Source organism: Capra hircus, chromosome 7 (assembly GCF_001704415.2).
Source record: "Capra hircus breed San Clemente chromosome 7, ASM170441v1, whole genome shotgun sequence".
Lineage (NCBI taxonomy): Eukaryota > Metazoa > Chordata > Mammalia > Artiodactyla > Bovidae > Capra > Capra hircus.
Window position 1 is genome coordinate 67,490,746 of NC_030814.1, and position 16,067 is coordinate 67,506,812.

The 16,067-nt window shown below is 55.5% G+C and overlaps 1 protein-coding gene across 2 annotated transcripts; it reads left to right on the forward strand.

The window, feature by feature from the left end:
- Positions 3,663–13,789, forward strand: PLPP2 (phospholipid phosphatase 2). Of its 2 annotated transcripts, none has more exons than XM_018050526.1 (6): positions 3,663–3,802; positions 6,875–7,026; positions 7,185–7,459; positions 12,623–12,680; positions 12,896–13,072; positions 13,322–13,789. In XM_018050526.1, exons 1-6 carry the CDS (start codon positions 3,751–3,753, stop codon positions 13,469–13,471), a joined length of 864 nt encoding a protein of 287 aa, XP_017906015.1. In that variant the 5' UTR covers positions 3,663–3,750; the 3' UTR covers positions 13,472–13,789. The 2 variants fall into 2 exon arrangements, with proteins under 2 accessions (XP_017906015.1, XP_017906016.1); XM_018050527.1 differs by having other exon boundaries at positions 3,664–3,761; positions 13,322–13,788.

The following is a 16,067-nucleotide window of genomic DNA, read 5'->3' on the forward strand; positions in this document are numbered from 1 at the left end:
CAGTGTTTGGGACATACTTATATTAAAAGTGACTTGTTCACCTGGGATTCAGATTCACCTGAGTCCTGTGCACACACTTGTTAGACTCAGCAGCTCTCATCCTGGGCTGCTGTGAGGACAGGAAGCCCAGGTTCCTGGTACCGCAGATGCCCTGGTATTACCCTGAGGTTGTGCCAGGCTGTCACTTTGCCTCAGCATCTGGCAGAGCCTGCTCCTGTACTACCAGCCAGGAGGTTCTGGAGCCTGTGTCTCCCCTCCATCTTGGGGGTCCAGTGGGTGGGGCTTATTCCCCCCCCAACCCCTGTGCAGTAAAGTTGGGAGGGTGGGCGGTGGTGGCTGGAGTGTGGAGATGTCTGGGGGGGTACTGCCTGTGCACGCTGCCCCCAGTCCCTTCTGTGGTGTTGGGCTTGGATCCAGGCCTGTGTGAGCTCCTGGAAAGTGAACTTAGGTCTGTTCCCATGGGCTGTCCCCAGGGGGTGAGACCCAGGATGGCAGTGGGGTCTTTGAAGGGGTTCTCGGCCTCCCTTGCGGCCCGAGCCACTTCCCCTCACCAGTGGCCAGCTGCCTGGAGGAGCCAGGGGAGGTGGCTTTCCAGTGCTTCCAGGTCTGCACTGTGTGCTTGGTGGGGCGTGGGGGTCCTGGGTGTTCTGGCAGGGACGGGGGGCTGCCATGGGAGCGCGCTCTTGTGCTTGGAGGTGTGACCTGCCCCAATTTCCCTCACTTCCTGAGGAGAAGGTAGAGACAGGTCTCGGCCTGTGTTGTGTGGCTGTGATCCTGTGGAGCTTTCGCTCTGGCTGCTGGGCCAGTCGTTGCTCGTGGACTCTTCTGGGTCCTGAAGCAGCAGTGGAGCGCCTGGTCGGTCCGTCCTGCCTCCTAAAGCTCCAGGCTGGGGATCAGCAGAAGCAGGCTGAGTGTACAGCAGGGGAGGGAGGGGGCCTGCATGAGGGGTGACGTCACTGGGACCTGAGCTCCTGGATGTGGCCTTGGGGTTGAACTGGAGGTCTCCCAGTTACTGACTGGACGGTCGTGCTGAGTCCTGGGAGCAACAGTGCTGCAGTGCTAAGTCACTTTAGTCGTGTCCTACTCTTTGCGACTTTTCCAGGCAAGAATACTGGAGTGGGTTGCTGTTTCCTTCTCCAGGGGATCTTCCTGACCCAGAGATCGAACCTGGGTCTCTCCTGTCTAAGCCCCAAGGGAAGTGCAGAGAGGGGCAGGGCTGGAGGTGCACTGGGTCTGGGCGCCTGCTTTGTGCCAGCCTCTCCGCTTACCCCCAGGCACATCTTCCTGCATCTTCATAACACTGGAGCCAACCCCTAGTCCCTCAGGTGCAGCAAAGCAGCCCTGACTGCCAGGCAAGAGGGGAGGTGCAGTCTCTAGGAGCTCAGTTACATCAGTGCCTCCCAGCTTGGGCTCTGTCCTCAGGGTCGGCCTCGCTGGCCGAGGCGGATTTCTCAGCTAGCCCTAATTCCAGCCCTGACCCGAATCTTCGCTGCTCTAACCGTGTTGTGATCCCATCCCTGCCAACGTCAGCAGGCAGGGGAGGGCAGCCCTCTGTCCAGCCACCTGGCCTCCTGCTCCTTCCACTCTTGGGCCCAACCCCAGAGCCCCACCCCCAGGCTGCCCCTTCCAGCACACAGTAGGTGCTCATTTCATCCCTGTCAGTACCGTGCTGCACCTCCCTACCCTTGACTGAAAGTGTCAAGACCACAGGAGAGGGGGGGGGTCAGTCACCCGATCGCAGCCAGGCTGATGTGGAAAGTGCCCAATAAAGGTGCCGGAAATCGTCCGGGTGACGTGAGACTCAGGCACAGGTATTTCATCAGGTAATTCCGCCGCTTGAATGAGTGAACTGACGAATGAATGAATGAATGACGGACGGACCGGGCCGCCCCTCCCTGTGTGAGTGCAGCCGGAGGAGCCAATGGGCAGAGGCAGAGACTTACTGGGGCAGGAGCGCGTCAGTCGGAGTCCAGGACTTTGAGAGCCCCTGCCCCAACCCGAACCAGGTCCTGGCAACAGCCCCTCCCGCGCCCAGACCGAGGGAAGCCCTGCGGGCGAGTAATCTGATTCCTCGGGACGCCTGGGAGGAAGTCAGGGGTGAGGGAGGGAGCTGCGTTTTGAGGATGTGCCTTCCCCAGCTCCTGGGTGTGCGGTTGAAAGCGGGGGTTGCTGGGACGTGCCTCCCACTGTCTGCCACACCGCAGACGGAAAATCCAGGTCTAGTTTCCATGCAGAACCTGCTCATGTCCTGGGGGTGGGCCGAGTTATTCTGAGTGTGTGTAGGGGCGGGGTGGTGGTGGTGCTGGAGGCTGCTGGACTGCTTAAGGAAAGTCGTTCCCGGGTTTGGGGGACTCGGCCCAGAGGCACCATGCCAACCCCACCGTCTGACCAGGGCTGGAGGAGCCGCAGATGAACCGGGCACTGTCACCCCCACCCCCTACCCCAGCACCTTGCCTCTCTGTCGACCCCCGCTCCCTCAGGAAGGGGGCACTGAGTCCACCTCTCAGCTGCTTGACCTTGGAGGATGCTCCTCTCTGGACCTGGCTCCTTTCATCTCTAAAAAAAAATAGTCCAGAACATCTCCTGTTTTCATGTTGTTGGCGGGGGTGGGGGTCGGGCCAGGCTGCTTGGGTTCAAACCCCAGACCTGCCTATTTTCCCTGTGTAACTTTGAGATAGCGGCAGAACCTCGCCTGTCCTCCCGTGTCCAGGGCTCTCCCGGAGGTGGTGACACCCCCCAATGCCTCTCATATGGTTGCGGCCCAAAGAATCCAGTGCGGGTGTGTCGAACCCCGGCACGGCCCAGCTCAGTCCTTGGGGCCTGGAGGGGACGTAGGGCACAGACCCTAAGTTTACCCTTTGCAGTGTGTGAGCAAGGCCTCTGGGCATGACTTGCTCCCTATAAACGGGGGTGGGAAGTGTGCCACAAGGGAGCAGGGCCTGGTACAAACAGGGTGGGCGTTGAGGAAATAACTTTCAAATGCCGGGGATGTATAAGGGCCATCTGGATTTTAAGCACCAGGAGGAAAGAAAAACACCCTGCAGTTAAGCCACGACGCCCCATCGATTTGTAGACACTTCCTGGTTCAGAAGTATTCAGACGCGCACACAGGGGCTCGAGTGCCCCAAAGAGGAAACCGAGGCGCATCGAGGGGCCCGCAGGGACGGTCTTGGGGTACCCGAGCTCCGTCCTCTACGCCCCGTCCTGCCGGCCTCTCCGGCCGCCCCTCACACAGTCCTTCGCTTGTTCGTTCTTTCTCCCGATCCCAGACTCAGACGATCCAGTCCGTGGGTGCCCGGGGCGTGCGGCCCGACGCGAACGCTGCGGGGTGACCCCGGACTGGCGGTCCCTCAGCCTCAGCCTCCCGTGGGGGCCGGGGGGCGTGCTGGGCGCCGACGACCCTGCCAGCTCCTAGACCCGCAACCCTCCTCCAGTCGCGAGCCGGTACCGACCCGGTTCCCCACACCCCGCCCCGCGTCCCCCTCCCCCCACCCCGCGCCCCCCTCCCCCCACCCCGCGCCCCCTCCCCCCACCCCGCGGGCCGCGGGCGGGGCGGGGGCAGAGTCCGCCCCCTCCCCCCCGGCGGCCCCGCCCCGTCCGCCCCTCCCGGGCCCTGCCCCCCTCATTCCCCCCCCACCCCCGGGCTGGGCCGGGCTCCGAGGCCATGTGACCCTGCGGCCCAGCCGGGACGCGACGGGACGCGGTGGGACGGGCGCCGGGGGTCGCGGGCGCGGCCCGGGCGGGGGCAGCATGGAGCGGAGGTGGGTCTTCGTACTGCTCGACGTGCTGTGCGTGCTGGTCGGTAAGAGCCTCAGGGGCCTGGGGGCGTGGGGAGACCCCTTCCCGGGCGGCCCCGTCCCCGATCCCCCCGAACTTTTGTAGGACCGGTGGGGGCCGCAGGGCCCCCACCCCTCGGAGGCCTCCGGAGGTGGGCGGAGCCTTGGCTCACCTCCTCGCCCCCTCCACCGGCCGCGACGTCTGCGCGCGCCCTTCGGGGCCTTGGTTTCCCCCGCGGGTCTCCAGTCGGAGGCGTCGGTGTCCCTCGCCCCTCCGCGACAGCAGGAAGTCGCCTCCGGGGCCGCTCGCCACCCCCACCCCCTCCACCGCCCGCCTCGCCTGGCCAGGCCGGACTGGTGATTCACGCGGGCGGCGGCCGGGTGGGGCTGGCAGGGCGGGGGGCGCGGCCGCGGGGCGCCCCTGTAGGCCCTCCGCCGCGCGCCATGCTCCGGTCGGCTGGTTTTGGGAGGGCGGAGCCCCGGCCGGGGGCGCCCAGGCGGCGGTGGGATTCGAACACTCGCCCTCCGGTCTCCGGCCTGGGAGAGCCTGGAGAGAAACCGGGCCCGTGGCTGTTGTCGAACTGGGGGCCTCTGGGTGGCGCGAATCAAACCTGTCGGGCGAGTTTGCGGGCCAGGTTGGGGGAAGGGGCAGCCCCAGCCCCCTCTCCCCCACCCCCCCAGGGGCTCGGAAACAAAGGCTGAGTGTTTGCTCCGGGGATGTGCGGACAATGGCCCCGGAATTCTACCCCTGCGCAGGGAGGGGCCCCTCCAGCCTCAATTGCCCTCCCCCAAGTCTGGTTCCTGCGCCTCCTCTGGGACGGGAGGGGTCTGCCCTGGCTGCAGGCCGAGGCAGTGCCTGCCCCCACGTCCCAGAAGTGACCCCTTTAGGGAAGGACCAGGTGGCAGCTGGAAGTCCTGGGAGAGGGGGTTGTGTGTGTCTGGCCACCTTGGGCATCCTTTCCTGAGCACGTCTTTAATCGTTTTTGTGGCGCTTACTGTATACCAGACACTATGACGCCTGTGATAATTAAACCTTTTCCTCCAGTCAGCCTGTGAGGGGGTGCTGCCGTGTCCCCCAGTTTCCACCCAGGGATGTTTGGCTTCCCTCTGGAGGTCACACAGGCCAGGGGTGACTGAGGGGAGATTAGGTTGGGTAGGGTTGCCCGTGTGCCAGGGACTGGGGCCCAGGCCGACCCAGCTCCCAGTCTAGAAGCTTCAGTACAGCAGCAGTTCAGTTTTAGATGGTGACAAGGGCCCCGAGGGAAACACGGGGGTCGACACCAGGTCAGGAAGGTTCTTGCGTGTCTGCCGTGGGCACACCTGACTCCTAAATCCCAGGAGAGCCTGGCCCCAGATCTGACCCTGGAGATTAGGATCTCCAGGGGAAAGGGCTGGGCCGGGGCGACAGGAGTTGGAGGTTGACTCACTGGCCCCTGCCATGGGAACCCCCATGGGAGCCCCTGCTCTGCTCAGGCCCTGGAAGTGGGGCTTGACTTGGTTTCTCAGCCTCTTCTAGCCCCTCTCCTCACCCCTGCAGGCCTCTGCTCCTCAGCCTCTCTGTCTCCAACCTGCTCGTATGCTCACCTCACCTCGCTCCCCCCAGCACTCGGCTCTCCACTCTCCAGCCTTTGTACTGGCCGCCCCTCTGGGGGTGCTCTTCCCCAGATGTCTTCTGAATTTCTAAGCCACCTTCCTTATGTGTCCTGCCCAGCACTCCGCTGGCAGCCGCGGGCACCTCCTAGTCTTGCCATGCCTGTTATTTTTATTCCCAGCCCCTCAGCTCCATGAGCCAGACCTCTGTGTTCTTCACTGAGCCTTTACCAGCATCAGCACCATCATGGGTGGTCCCTAAGGCTCTGAACTTGACCTTTGGAAGGGGGTGTGGCCCTGCCCTCCTCCTGCTCTGGTCACACCGTTTTTCACATGTCACCTACCCTGCCAGGGCCAAAGGGCACTCTGCTTGGGTTTGTCACTGTGCTCCCACCCCGGGGGGTGGGGGGGGGTGGTGCGGGAAGCCCTGTGTCCCAGCCGCCCTTGGCTCCTGGGGCCTCTGGACTCCAGGCCTGCGGCTGTGCCAGGCAGGGTCTGATCATGACTTGTGACTCCTGAATGTACCTTTGAATTGAGCTCCTTGGCCTGGGCCGGGCCTGTCCGGTCCCTGTGTGGCTGGCTCAGGGACAGCGTGTGGAGGCAGATGTCTCACCAGGTGTTCCTGGTCTGTGGCCTACCCTAGAACAAGCAGGGCGTTCTCATTTTGTGTGTATGTGTGCTTAAGTAGTCACTTAAGTAGTGTCCGATTCTTTGCGACCCTATGGACTGTAGCCTGCCAGGTTCCTCTGTCCATGGGATTCTCCAGGTAAGAATACTGGAGTGGGTTGCCATGCCCTCCTCCAGGGGATCTTCCCAACCCAGGGATCGAACCCAAGTCTCTTATATCTCCTGCATCGGCAAGTGAGTTCTTTACCACTAGCACCACCTGGGAAGATACTTACCTCTGCCAGGCCCCACCTGAGAATGCTCCAGAGACTAGTCGTTGATGATGACAGGCCCCCCAGGTGCTCACTGTGGGGGAGCAGTGTCTGGGGAGTCATTCAGGTATCACAGGGTGATTGCAGATTACACAGGGTGAGGACCCTGGAGAAAGGCTGTGAGAGGGGCCCCAGGAGTGGGGTGGTCAATGGGGCAGACGGGAGTCAGTCAGAACTGTTCTGGGCAGCCAGTGGGCTGTGAGCAGAGGCCCGGGTGGCTGCCTGCTGGCTTTGGGTGAAGAGCAGAATGGAGGAGGCTGGAGGGAAGCAAGGGGTGGGAGAGGGTGGGCAGTGTGCAGAGGGTGGATGCTTGGCCTGGGCAGGACCTGAGTGTTGATCTGATGATGAAGGGGAATCACAGGGGTTTTAACCAGGGTGGCGACCTCTCACTTACCGTGAGGAAAGCTCCTCCTGACTGTCGGGTGGGCAGGGAGGTGAGGAGACCTGGAGGGAGGCTGAGGCCGGGTCCAGGTGCCAGACGAGGGCACAGCTGAGTGTGGGGCTCAGCTGGGGAGCAGCTGTAGGGAGCACCTTATGGCTACCGGCCTCCTCTCCCCCCACCCCACCCAGCCGCTCTGCCCTGTGCCATCCTGACGTTCGTCAACACTCCGTACAAGCGAGGTTTCTACTGTGGAGATGACTCCATCCGATACCCCTACCGTCCAGACACCATCACCCATGGGCTCATGGCCGGGGTCATCATCACAGCCACTGTCATCCTTGTAAGGCAGGAGGGCGTGCGGGGGGGTGGCTGGGGCGTTGGCAGGTCCAGTCCTGCCTGGGGTGGCGTTTGTGCGGAAGAGAGCCCTCTTGGGGTCCCCAGCTCCCCGCTGACCTCAGAGAGGCTGGGAACCCTGAAGCCTCCGGCTGCTTCCTGCAGGTGTCGGCTGGGGAAGCCTACCTGGTGTACACGGACCGCCTCTACTCCCGTTCTGATTTCAACAACTACCTGGCTGCCCTCTACAAGGTGGTGGGGACGTTCCTGTTTGGGGCGGCAGTGAGCCAGTCCCTGACAGACCTGGCCAAGTACATGACCGGCCGCCTGCGGCCCAACTTCCTGGCTGTGTGTGACCCTGACTGGAGCCGCGTCAACTGCTCGGCGTACGTGCAGGTGGAGGTGTGCAGGGGGAGCCCTGCTAACGTCACGGAGTCCAGGTGGGCAGTGCTCCCAGTGGGGAGGAGGGTGGGGGTTGCAGAAGGGCCCTCAGGAGCTGGGTATTGTGGGGTGAGCTGCCAGGTTGAGAAGGTGCAGAGAACGGGCAGGAGCAAGGCCTGGAGGTGCCCGTGCCTGCATCATGCCAGCAGGAAGCTTAGGTGGGGCTGGGGTATCTGGCCCTGGGGCAGAGCAGGAGGTGTCAGGAGGGGTGACCCACTTCCCTGAAATGTCAGGCCCGCACCCTCACGTTCTGCTCTGTCCTCTCACCATCTCTACTGGTGAACTTTTCATTTGATTGATGTCCTATTTTCCTTCTTTAAAAATTTAATAAAGTTCCCCAAACACAAAATCCACCAGTTTAACCATCTTAATATGCACAGTTTGTTGGTTTCTAGTGCATTCCCAGGTGTGCATCCGTTTCCCTCTAATATTCTAGAATATTTTCATCACACACACACAAAGCCCACACCCATGAGCTGTCACCCCTACCCCAGCCCCTGACAACCAGGAACCCACTCTGTGTCTGTGGATCGGCTTGTTTTGAACATTTCCTGTCAGTGGAATCACACCCTCTGTCCTTTCAGGTCTGGAGTCTGCAGTGTTTCCAAGTTTAGGTGCTTGTATCTTTGTTATTATATCTCTGGATGGATTGATCCTTTTCTCACAGTGAATATCCTTTGTCTTGTTATTTGTTTTCTATATACTGTATCTTTAAAAAAAATTTCTCCATTACTGCTTTTTTCCCCATTACTGCTTTTTCTGTTCATAAGTACTTACTGTGCAAAACGTTTGCAGCCATATATTTCCACCCCCTTATGAGGTTATTGTTACAGATTTTATCTTTATACATCATGTACTCATCAGCATAGATTTATAATAACTGTTTTATATGGTTTTAAAAAAATTAAGCTATATTTGCCATGCTAAGTCACCTCAGTTTTTTCTCTGCAACCCAATGGGCTGGTAGCCCGCCAGGCTCCTCTGTCCATGGGATTCTCCAGGCAAGAATACTGGAGTGGGTTGCTATATCCTCCAGGTGGGGGTTTAGTTGCTCAGTCCTGTCTGACTCTTTGCGACCCCACGGACTGTAGCCCGCCAAACTCCTCTGTCCAGTGGGTTCCCATGTCCTTCTCGGGACAAGGGGTCTTCCTGACCAAGGGATCGAACCCAGTCTCCTGCAATGCAGGCAGATTCTTTTACCCACTGAGCCACCAGGGAAACCCTGTCCTCCAGGGGATCTACCCAACTCAGGGATCGAACCCGTGTCTCTTATGTCTCCTGCATTGGCAGGTAGGTTCTTTACCACTAGTGCCATCTGGGAAACCCATAGTTGCCACATTGTATTACTTTCAGATGTATAGCATAATGATGTGATATCTACTGTGGAATGATCCAGTTAGTCTAGTTTTTTTTCTTTAGTGTAGCTGATTTTTATTTTTTTCTAAATCATGTAGGGAAAAATAGGATTATACACCAGAATGCATTCACACTGCTGTTTATGTTTTGTAATTACTTTTACTGGTGTCTTTTGTGTCTTTTTTGTAGATTTTAGTTACTGACTAGTATCCTTCATTCCTCCATGGAAGACTCCCTTTAACATTTCTCACAGAGCTTGTAGGCATATCAGCTATGGATTTTATTGGTTCTTGTTTGTTTGGAAATGTCTAACTTCTTTTTATTTTTACAGGATCATTTTGCCACATGTAGAATTCATGATTCACAGGGTTTTCTCTCAGTACTTGGAATCCTTCTGGCCTCCATGGTTTCTGATGGGAAATTAACTGTTCATCTTATTGAGGATTTCTTGTACACAACGAATGCCTTCTCTTGCAGCTCTTGAGATCTTCACCATCTTTTGGTAGCTTGACTGTGCTGTGCTATCTTAGAGTTTATCCTGTTTGGAGTTCATTGAGCCTTTAGGGTGTGTGGATGGATGTTTATCATCAAACATGGGAAGTTATTAGTCATTTCCTCTTCAAATATTCTTTCTGCCCCTGTTCTCCTCTTTCTCTGTTCTCCTTTTGGGACTCCTGTTTTACCTGTGTTGGTACATTGGATGGTGTTCCACAAGACTGAAGTTCATTGAACTTTCTCCATTCTTTTCATTTTTTGTTCCTTAGACCAAAAGTCTTGATTGACCTGTCTCCATGTTCACACGCTCTTCTGCCTGCACAGTCTGCTTTTGAGCCCCTCTGGTGATTTCATCTTCCACATACTATAGTTTTGAACTCCAGAATTTCTATTTGATTCCTTCTTACAACTTTCTGTTTCTTTTTGCTACTCTTCTATTAGGTCAGACATCATTCTCACTTTAGCTCTCTGAACATATTTTAAATGGCAGATCAAAAGTCTTTAGCTACCAAACTTAAAAAAAAAAAAAAGGCTTTATCTAGTAAGTCTGATATCTGAGTCTCTTAGCGACTGCTTCTAGGAATAGACTTTTTTACCCCTGGGCATTTCCCACATTTTTTTGTGCATCTATTATAAATATTTATTGTTGTTGAAAACTTGCCTTTTTTTTTAACATAAATAAACTGTTTATTTATTTACTTATTTTGCTGCACAAGGTCTATTTTAGCTGTAGCATGGGGGATCTAGGTCCCTGACCAAGGAGGGAACTGGGCTGCCTGCATTGGGAGTGGGGAGGCTTAGCCACTGGATTGCCAGAGAAGTCCCTGGGCAGTTTTCTTTAAATTAATTAATAATTTTAATTGGAGGATAATTATAATATTGTGATGGTTTTTGCCATATATCAACATGAATTGGCTACAGGTATATATGTGTCCCCTTTCCCTGAGCATTTTTAATGTTATAATGCAGCATATATACCTATAATGTAGCATACATCTGGAAATCAGATTCTTCTGTTTGTTGGCATTGGTTGTTTGCTAGGTAAGTGTTCTGAACTAATTTTGTAAAATCTTTGTTCTTTGTCATGGGTGGCCGTGAAGTTGTGCTGTTAGCTGAGTGATAGGCTAGTGAGTAGACAGATATGTCCTTAGATACCTGGAACCACGTAAGAAAAGTTTTCATTTTACAGATGGGCTTTGTGTGCTGTGTGGGGTATGTGAATGCTGAGGTTATGTGTGTGTTGGGGTACATGTGCCATGGTGAGGTACATCTGCCATGTTGGAGTCTGTATACTGGGGTGTGTGTGTGTTGGAGTAGGTGTGCTGTGGGGGGTACTTGTGCCATGTTGGGTACATGTGCCATGTTGTTTTATGTGTGCTGAGTTGTGGTAGTGTGTGTCGGAGTAAGTGTGCTGTGTGGGGTATGTGTGTGTTGGGGTGAGTTGCTGTGTTGGGCTACATTGCTGTGTTGGGGTATGTATGCCACGTGGGGTACGTGTGTGTTGGGGTTTGTGTGCTGTGTTGGGGTATGTGCGCCCTATGTGTGTTTTGGGGTATGTGTGCTGTGTGGGTACGTGTATATGTTGGGATACATGTGCCACGTGGGCCATGTCAGTTGACACGTCTGCGAGTTGGCCAGAGTGGAGAGTGGAGCACCTTGGCAGGTCTTTGCTGATGGGCCCAGCCTGGCCCCCGGATTCCCAGCCTCATTCTGCAGAGCAGCTCACCCTGGCCTTTCCTCTCGGCTTCTTGGCTAGCCGTCTTATCCTGCTGCATTTACTGCCCCAGGCAGTGGTGACTATTGCATTTGCTGTCAGTATTTATGGACAGTGCTCCAGGGAGGCACTGGTCAGGACCGCAGCGTCTCAGGCGTTGGGAGGTAGGTCTGCTCTTTTCTCTGGTTCACATGCCACCACCAGTCTGGTTCTGACTATTGTCAGTTTTCCAGTTGCTTTCATGGGGTGGGGTCTCTCAATCTGCCATTTTCTTTCTTGTCCATTGATGTCCTTTGTTTTTGTTCAGTTGCTTAGTTGTGTCTGACTTCTCATGACCCCATGGACTGCACCATACCAGGCTTCCTTGTTCTTCACCGTCTCCTGGAGCTTGCTCAAACTCATGTCGACTGAGTTGGCGATGTCATCCAGCCATCTCATTTTCTGTCGTCCCCTTCTCTTCCTGCCTTCAATCTTTCCCAGAATCAGGGTCTTTTCTAGTGAGTCGGGTCTTTTCTAGTGAGTCGACTCTTTGCATCAGGTGGCCAAAGAATTGCAGCTTCAGCTTCAGCATCAGTCCTTCCAGTGAATATTCAGGGTTGATTTCCTTTAGGATTGACTGGTTTGATCTCCTTGCAGTCCACGGGACTGTCAAGAGTCTTCTCTAGCACCACAGTTCAAAAGCATCAATTTTTCAATGCCCAGCCTTCTTTATGGTCCAACTCACACCCATTCTTGACTACTGGAAAAACCATAGCTTTTACTGTGCAGACATTTGTTGGCATAGTGATGTCTCTGCTTTTTAATACGTTGTGTAGGTTTGTCATAGCTCTTCTTCCAAGGAGCAAGTGTCTTAATTTCATGGCTGCAGTCACCATCCTCAGTGATTTTAGAGCCCAAGAAAATAAAGTCTGTCACTGTTTACGTTTTTCCCCCATCTATTTGTGATGGGACCAGATGCCATGATCTTTGTTTTTTGAGTGTTGAGTTTTAAGCCAGACTTTTCACTCTCCTCTTTCACCTTCATCAAGAGGCTGTTTAGTTCCTCTTCACTTTCTGCCATAAGGGTGGTGTCATCTGCTTATCTGAGGTTATTGATATTTCTCCTGGCAGTCTTGATTCCAGCTTGAGCTTCTTCCAGCCTGTCATTTCACATGCTGTACTCTGCATATAAGTTAAATAACCAAGGAGACAATATATAGCCTTGACTTACTCCTTTGATGTCCTTTGTTAAAACGTGAAATTCTATAAAAAGAAAATGCAAACCTTATATCAGTGAGCACAGGTGGAGAATAATCTTGAGAAGAAACACAGTGAAAGTGGAGCTGCTGTCTGGACCCAGTTGTGGGCCCTGGGTTCTGCCTTCAGGGCCTGAAGCAGCTTTGTGGTGATGCCTTAAAGCCCATGAGACTTGACCACATGGTCAGAAAATTGGAAGGGGAAGGACTGAGGGCATCCAGCGCTCGCCGTGTTTTTACATAAAGTCCTGGACCCTGGGGGGCGAGGTGGGGGCCGGGTGTCTGGAGGTTGAGGACCGAGTAAATCCTTTGGCTGCCCTCTCCACACCACCCCATGACCCCCACCACCCTCTGTCTCTCAGGCTGTCCTTCTACTCCGGACACTCCTCCTTTGGCATGTACTGCATGGTATTCTTGGCGGTGAGTCTGCTGTCTGTGACTGGCGTGTTGTGGCCATGGGCAGCCCTTCCCTGGGCCTTGGGAGAGCCAGGGCGGAGGTGGAGGTTCTGCCATGTTGATAAAAACTGGGGGCCCCGTGTCTGGGGATTCTAGGCTTGTGGCCCCAGGGTCGCCGTCCATGCGGCGGGCAGGGTGGGCCTGGCGGGTGCCCAACTGACTCTGCTCTTGGACCCCAGCTCTATGTGCAGGCCCGGCTCTGCTGGAAGTGGGCACGGCTGCTGCGGCCCACCGTTCAGTTCTTCCTGGTAGCCTTCGCCCTGTATGTGGGCTACACCCGCGTGTCTGACCACAAACACCACTGGAGTGACGTTCTCGTCGGCCTCCTGCAGGGGGCGCTGGTGGCCAGCCTCACTGTGAGCTCCCAGGCCCCAACCCCCTGCCCTGACCAGAGACCCCACTCTGGGACCCCTGCCCTCTCTGGGCTGCCTCTCCAAGACCCTTGCCCTGTGCTCCCATCCTCCCTTCAGACCCCAACTCTGCTCTCTCATTGATTCCCCACTAGAGGCCCTCTAACTCCTGGGCTCCCCTGCCCCACTGTGCCCAGCCTGCCTCGCCTGTCCTATTCCCACCCAAGCAGCTCCTGCCTCCCTCTTCTCTGCCAGGTCCGGTACGTCTCCGACTTCTTCAAAGCTCGGCCCCCTCAGCACTGCCCGGAGGAGGAGGAGCTGGAACGGAAGCCCAGTCTGTCTCTGACGCTGGCCCTGGGCGAGACTGACCACAACCACTACGGGTATCCTGTGTCTTCCTCCTGAGGCCGGAGCTGCGTCCAGCTGGGGCTCTGGTGGGGGCAGCGTGTCCATGGTCCCGGCAGGCCCCTCACCTAGCATGGTGAGGGCCCTGCACAGGCCTCAGGCTGGATCCTGGCAGGGACTCCACTAACTCCGCCGTCTGTGCACTGGACCAGGCGTCTGAGGATGCCTGGGGCAGCCCTAGCATTTGGAGGGGAACGCTTCCTCAGAGCCCCCGTCTTTTGTTGGCTTAGGGAAGGGACTGAGAGATCCTGATGGATGCTGTTTTTGTAAAATGTAATGTATACATGGATTTTTAGTAAAATAGGGCATTTGCTTGACGAATGTTATCAGTACCTGTTTCTTGTGGCTGTTCTGAGGACTCTGTTCCTACAGCGGGGGTGCTTGCTGGTCAGGGGCTCAGCTGGGCCCAGATGTGGACATAGCTGGGTGGGTCAGCCATGCCTGGGTTGCTACTCTGGTCTTATGGGCGAGAGGTAATTGGAAGGAAAGCCGACTGCCAGACTGATTCAGTCTGCTGCAGGCCTGCACTAAGGTTGGGGGTCACCCTGCAGAGGGAGGGAGCCCTGAACAAAAGGTACCTGCTCTTGTTTGGCCCCCAAGGCCTGAGAGGCTAGGAGAGGCCTGAGTCCTGGTTGGGCGGAGAAGTGTCTCCACAGTAAGGAGGTGTCTGCTGGGGCACCCGGAGCAGGCCAGAGATTTGGATGTGGGTAGGAGAATTGATGCTTCTGAACTGTGGTGTTGGAGAAGACTCTTGAGAGTCCCTTGGACTGCAAGGAGATCCAACCAGTCCATTCTAAAGGAGATCAGTCCTGGGTGTTCTTTGGAAGGACTGATGCTAAAGCTGAAACTCCAATACTTTGGCCACCTCATGCGAAGAGTTGACTCATTGGAAAAGACTCTGATGCTGGGAGGGATTGGGAGCAGGAGGAGAAGGGGATGACAGAGGATGAGATGGATGGATGGCATCACTGACTCGATGGACATGAGTTTGAGTGAACTCCGGGAGTTGGTGATGGACAGGGAGGCCTGGCATACTGTGATTCATGGGGTTGCAAAGAGTCGGACACGACTGAGTGGCTGAACTGAACTAAGGAGCATGGCCAGCACCCCAGAGTTGACTGTGTGCAGAGCTGTGCCCAGGTTCAGTGAGGGGGCAGTTCCCCATTCTGCCAGGGTTGTTATGTGGAAGATGACATGTGCTGTTTGGGCCTGGAGCAGGCTCCTTGTCCCATTTCTGCTCAGGGATATATGCACCCCTTTCCCACCCAGGGCTCAGAGTTGCTCCCCTTTAATGACCAGAACCCCTGCTCCCCAATTGTCCCATCTCAGCAGTGCCCACCTGCAGCTGAGCCCCTGAAGCTCCCAGTCCCCCCACTCCCTCAGTCAAGCTGACTCCGCCCCTCCTGCTACATGGACCCTGTGTACATAGCCCCTGCGTCCTCTGCCCTGGAATGGGAACCCCTCCCTCTCCGTCCACATCAGTGAATGTCAGGGAAGCAGCACAGATGTGGCCACAAACACACCTCAAAAAGGGAAAATGGGTTTGAAAGCTCTGTGGGGGAGACTTCGTAATTGGGAAAAATTTAGAGAACGGGCAGTAGAGGGAAGCATGGGCCCTAGTGGGAGTCCGGAAGTGAAGCAGACAGTGAGGGCTGGACTCCCGGTGCCAGGAAGGTGTCCAAGGTGACACTGAAGCTTCTGGGCCTGGCCACCGATGGGCCAGTGTCCCTGAAACTTTCTGAGCACACAGAGCTCATCTGTGCAGTCACAGTGTGAGTAGGAAGTTTAATCTTCATCAAAGATCTGAGCAAAATGGGTGGTTTCTTTTTAAGCTTCTGTTTCCATTTTATCTGCACCTAGAACCCATCTTATTCTGAAGCCCTTGCAGGACTGAGCAGAATAATTTAATGCTTGGAGGCAGACATGGAGCCTAGCAGCCCTCCCTGGAGATGAAGAACTCCATTGCCCCAATGACCTTGAGGAGCAGAAGTGCAGGAGGAGGGAGATGAGAGTATGGTTCTTGGCTTTGACTCTGGGAGGGTCTTGGGCTCAACAAAGACCCCAAGGAACCACAGCGTGAGAGCAGAGTCCATCCCCAAAGGGTCTTCAGGCAGCTCACAGCCCTTGGGGGGTGGTGCATGCACTGGCCTGCATCTTACTGAGAAGAGCAGAGATGCTCTGTCTCAGGTTCACTGATTCTTACGAATCCAGGCATCAGTATATGATCACACTGGAACATATTGCTACACCCAGACGGAGCTGTGGGAAGCTCTTATGTGTAATCCGAGGTTTATGCTCCTTATGGTTCTACATCAAAAATTGTACTTTTCTTTTTTCCTCTCTATACAGTGGGGAATGGTGGTGGGGTATTTAGTTGATTCTCATGGGCAGCTCCTAGATTCTTAGCCAGGTAAATATCATTTGTCATGGTATGCTCTCCATGTTCAATATCGCCCTACCATCAGATGTTAGTAGGCTTTGGAAAACCCCTCCTAACTTGAGTATTGAACCACATGCAGGAATTTCTGTTGTTTGTGAAGTGTGACACAGTGCTGTGGTTTTGTGGGAAGTCATCCTTGCTTTTTTACAGGTGCAT

What these genes read in the sequence shown, in the direction of transcription:
- PLPP2 (XM_018050526.1), top strand. Translation starts at nt 3,751, where the DNA reads ATGGAGCGGAGGTGGGTCTTCGTACTGCTCGACGTGCTGTGCGTGCTG. An exon ending in ACTGCATGGTATTCTTGGCG is followed by an intron (nt 12,681 to 12,895) that starts GTGAGTCTGCTG and finishes CTTGGACCCCAG; the next exon opens with CTCTATGTGCAGGCCCGGCT. An exon ending in CGCTGGTGGCCAGCCTCACT is followed by an intron (nt 13,073 to 13,321) that starts GTGAGCTCCCAG and finishes CTTCTCTGCCAG; the next exon opens with GTCCGGTACGTCTCCGACTT.